This window comes from Lasioglossum baleicum, unplaced genomic scaffold (genome assembly GCF_051020765.1).
Source record: "Lasioglossum baleicum unplaced genomic scaffold, iyLasBale1 scaffold0507, whole genome shotgun sequence".
Lineage (NCBI taxonomy): Eukaryota > Metazoa > Arthropoda > Insecta > Hymenoptera > Halictidae > Lasioglossum > Lasioglossum baleicum.
This window is the reverse complement of record NW_027469567.1, coordinates 35527-40700: the sequence shown is the minus strand read 5'-3', so window position 1 is coordinate 40700 and position 5174 is coordinate 35527. Positions and strand designations below refer to the sequence as shown.

At 41.7% G+C, this 5174-nt stretch overlaps 1 protein-coding gene across 1 annotated transcript; it reads right to left on the bottom strand.

Annotated features, from left to right (window-relative positions):
* Nucleotides 1–270: 270 nt before the first annotated feature.
* Nucleotides 271–4925, bottom strand: LOC143220233 (histone-lysine N-methyltransferase SETMAR-like). The gene is made up of 3 exons (XM_076445925.1): nucleotides 4899–4925; nucleotides 900–1032; nucleotides 271–854 (listed from the first exon to the last, which is right to left on the bottom strand). Exons 1-3 carry the CDS (start codon nucleotides 4923–4925, stop codon nucleotides 271–273), a joined length of 744 nt encoding a protein of 247 aa, XP_076302040.1.
* Nucleotides 4926–5174: the final 249 nt, after the last annotated feature.

Below are 5174 nucleotides of genomic sequence, written 5' to 3'. Positions count from 1 at the left end.
TGGTATACATTTATTAAGTTATTTAGGTACCATTTTGTTTCGCAACCTTTCTTCATTTTTCATGCAACTTACGAATTCCGTCCTTCCAGAACCTCTCAAGTTTTTCGGCAAAAAATTGTCCAAATGAGTTTTAGAATGAGTTGAAAGTTTCTCCATTAAGGGAAACTTGTATTGATCGGGAAAGGTGAAAAACCGAAGGCGCAAGGTGTGCCGAATACGGTGTATGGGGTAAATCATCCCAACCAAACTCCAACAATTTTTGCCGAGCCCTCAAAGACACATGGCTCGCGCATTGTCCTGATGAATTACGACGCCCTTCCTATTCGCAATTTCTGGACGTTTTTGATCAATTGATGTCTTCAATTTATCTAACTGAGAGCAGTACTTTGCCGAATCTATTGCCTCATTATTTGGTAAAGGCTCATAATGTAGGATTCCTTTCCAGTCCCACCAGATACAGAGCATTACCTTCATCGAATGAAGACCGGCTTTTGGGGTGGCTAAAATTGTTTCATCACGCTTTCTCCAGGACCTTCTACGCTGAACATTTTTATGAATTACCCATATTTCATTCCCCGTCACTAATTGCTTCAGAAATGGCGTCTCCTCGTTGCGCTTGTAAAGCAAGTCGCAAATGGAGACGAGGTCCAACAGATTTTTTTTCGTTAAATTGTGCTGAACCCATACATCAAGACGGTTTACATAGCCGAGATTCACAGTATGATCGAGGATTGCTGATTTTGATTTATTTAGCATTCCTGCTAATTGACGTAATGTTGAGCATGTGCTATTCTCGATTTCAGATCTAACCATATCTTCGTCTGTGGTGGACGGCCTACCTGGGAGTTCTTGATCTTCAAGGTCGAAATTTCCAGCTTTAAACCGTGCAAACCACTTACGCACAGTTCTTTCGGCTACGGGATCGTCGCCATAAACAGCGCATATCTTATTTGCCGCTTGTGTGGCATTTTTGCCCATTCGGAAAAAGAAAAGCATTAGGTGCCTATAATGCTCCTTATTTACCACCATATTCTAAGGCGTACAAAACTGATAAAAATTAACGAATCGTGACCAAACTTTTTTCCAAATATGGCTGAAGTTATCTCTATTATAATATGTACACGTGTCATTTGTTTTCAATAATTGTGATATATTCAGGTAGGTCTCCCACGCTACCTACCGAAAATCGGCACGAACTTTCCGGACAACCCAATACATGGAAATGTCATGCCCGGCTGCTAACGTGTCTACTAATTTGTATCCGCGAACAACAAGCAAGACACTGGCTACTGCGAAATAGGTTCTCGGATGGGTAGGTATTCGGTAAGAAGAAGACGGTATAACAATTGGTTTTGTTCTCCGACGGATTGACCGTCTACTGTAATATTCATACCGCGAATGAAGGTGTCTATGGCCAATACTGTTCAGCGGACTATCTCCAGGAATACCAGGCTTCAGTCCCGGAATGACAGGATGGGCGAAGCTGTTGAATTAGTCATTCGACTCTCAAAGAAGGTGGAAACCTTCTCGAGCTGTCTATCACTCGATCTTCTGAATTATGCATGAATATATGGTTCCGTCACTAATTTGTGTACGAATGTGTCACCCTAAACACGTAGCTATACCTTAAATGCGGCGGGATAGCTTCTCGGATTGTAAGGTATTCTGTAAAACGTTTGACTTTGTTGCAATTAATAACGGTCTCACAAGGGGTGACGCTGTATTTTAATATTCACTACGCGAGTTAATGTATATGTTGCCGATTCTGTACAGCGCATTTACTACCGGAATATCTCGTTTGACTTTCGGAGTCACAGGATAGGTGAAGCTATTGAATTAGCCGTTGGAATCTCAAAGTAAGAGTTTAGGGTCTCGAACGGTTTGACGCTCGATCTTCGAACTCACACATGAAATTAAGGGCGCCGTCACTAAAATGTATACTACTTCCTACCACTGGACATGGTGCCATATTCCCGCTAGAGCTGATAAGTTTTTCAGAGGGTAAGGCATTCTGTAAGATGTTTAGCCCTACACGAATAGGTAATGTTCTACAACGGATTGACGCTCTACATAAATATTAAAACCGTGAAATAAGTTGTCTATTGCCAATACTGTGCTGCGGATTTACTCCCGGAATACCTCGTTTGACTCCCGAAATCCAAGCATAGTTGAAGCTATTGACTTAGCCTTATGCCTTTCAAAGAAGTTGATAACGTTATCGCAGGGTTTGACCCTCGACATTCTGATTCATGGATGAAATTAAGCTGCCCGACACTAAAATTTAAACTATTATACTTCTCTGACCATGAAGTTATACTCTCGATACAGCGGGATAGTTTCTCGGAAGTTACGGCCTTCGGTGAAAAGGTAGACTCTATAACAACGGGTAACGTTCGACAAAGAATTGACACTGCAGTTTTATACTCATAATTGGAAGTAGGGTGTATATCGCCAATACTGTATAAGCGGATTTAGTTCCGGAATAACTGGTTCGTCTCTCGGAATCACAGCATTGGTGAAGCTATTGACTTTGCCCGTCGACTCGAACCGAAGGTGGTATCATTTTCTAACGGACTGACCCTCGATCCTCTATATAGCGCATGAGATTATGGTGTCTGTCACTAAAATATCCTATAACTTGCTTCTGTGTACAGGAAGTTGTATTCACGATTCAGCGGGCTCGTTTCTCGGAAAGTAAGGTCTTCGTAACAAGGTTTGACTTCAAACAAACTGGTAAATTTCGCAAGCGTTTTCATGTTACACTATAACACTCAAACCGTCAATTAAGGTATCTGTGGCTATCACTGTTCCGCGGATTTACACCCGGTATACCTGGTTTGACTCTAGGAATAGCAGGATGGTTCAAGCTCTACTGATTTAGCCGTCCATCTCTCACAGAATGTGGTAAAGATCTCGAACGATTTGACCTTAGGTCTTTTAATTCATGCACGAAATGAAGGTGCTCCTCTCTAAAATGTATACTAATGTGTTTCCCTAAACAAGTACCTATACTCACGGAACGGCCGATTAGCTTCTAGGACGTTAAGACCATCGGTAAAGTGTTTGACTTGATACAAATTGGCATTGCTCTCAAACGGTTTGACCCTTTTCTTTCTTGTTGAAACCGAGAACTATAGTGGCAATTGGCAATATAGTTCAGTGGATTTACTCCAGGAATACCTGGTTTGACTCTCCGAATCTCTAGATAAGCGATGTTCTTGACATAGCAGTTCGTCTCTAGCAGATGGTGGCAACGTTCTCGAACGGTTTGACTCTCGATCTTCTAATTGTTATTTGATAATAAGGGGCGCGTCTGTCATAATATTAACTGAATTGCTTCCGTGGGCACTATGAAGGCAATCATAGCAGCGGGATAGGTTCCAGGAAGGCAAGGTACACGTAAACGGAGTAGCATATACTAATCCGTGATATTCTCCGTCGATTTGACTATCAACTATAATATTCATGCCACGAATTAAGGTGTCTGTTGCCAATACCATTCAGCGGAATGACTCTCCGGATACCTGGTTTGAATATCGGAATTGCAAGATTGGCGAAGCTAGTAACTTAGCCGTACGAATCTCAAAGAAGGTGGCAACGATCTCGAACTGATTGATGCTCGATCTTCTAATTAATACATGAGGTTAAGGTGTCCGTCTGCTAAAACGTCTACTCATTTGTTCCCCTGAACCCGAAGTTATACCCACGACACATCGAGTTATATTTTCGGAAGGTAAAGTATCTGCTGAGGAGCATGACGTTATATCAACTGGTAACGTTCTCCAGCGGTTTTATTCCGTGCTTTAATATTCATGCAGTGAGTTGAGGTGTTTTTTGCCAATACTGTTTAGCGAATATACTCCTGGAATACCCGCTTATTTGAATACCGTATTTACTGTTACGCGAATTTACACCTGGATTATCAGGGTTGACTCTACGGAATCACAGGGTGCCCGAAGCTATTAACTCAGCCGTTGGATTCTCAAACAAGGTTGTAACGTTCTCGATTGGTTAGAAAGTATATCTTCTGATGCATACATGAAATTAAGGCACCAGTTACTAACGTGTATACTAATTCGTTTCTCTCATGACGAATGCTGTTATACTGTCGAGACAGGGGATTAGGTTCATGGAGGGTAACATCTTCGGTAAAACGTTTGACTTTATACCAATTGGTATCGTTCTCAAACGGTTTCACGCTCTATTTTACTATACAAACCGTGAATGAATGTGTGTATTGCCAAAAGCCTTCTCTGCGGACTTTCTCCCGAAATACCTTATTTGACTCTCGAAATCAGAAGATAGGTGATTCTTTTGACAAGACCGCTCGATTCCCAACGAAGGTGGAAACCTTTTCGAACGGTTTGACACTCGACCTTCAAATGCATTCGGGAAATTAATCTGCCAGTCAATGAAACTTATAGTAATTTGTTCCACTGAGCACTGGTGCAAATGGGTGACGGTCTCATATGGTTAGGAGCTTTGCTTAATTATACAAGCCGTGAAATGAAGTGTGAAATGTCAATACTTTTCAACCAATTTTCCCCGAAATACCTTCTTTGACATTCGGAATCACAGAGCGGGTGCATTTATTCGCTTAACCATTCCATCCTCAAAGGCTATGGTAACGTTCTGAACCAGGTTGCCTCTCGATCTTCTAATTCTTGCATGAAATTAAGGTGTCCGTCACTAAAACGAATACAAATTTTCGTCAATAAACACGTAGTTATATGCTTTATACACCGGGTTTGTTTCTCGGAATGTAAGGCCTTGAGAGGAAGCAAGACACAATAACAATCGGCAAAGTTTACAACGGTTTGTAGCTCTACTGTAATATTCATACCGTGAATGGACGTGTCCATTGGTGATACTGCACTGTGGATCGACTTCCGGAATACCTGGTCTGTCCCTCGGAACTGCATCATAGTTCTAGTTACTGACAAAGCCGCTCGACTCTCAATGAAGGTGGTAATGCTCGCAAACGTATGGACATTCGATTTTCCAATTCATACATGAAACTAATGTTCCCATCATTAAAATGTATACTAATTTGTTCCTCCCAACACGAAGTTATACCCTCGATACAGCGGATTAGGTTCACGGAAAGTAATGTTTCGGTAATAAGTTTGTCGTCATACCAATCGGTATAGTTCTCCTACGGTTTGCCGCGCTAC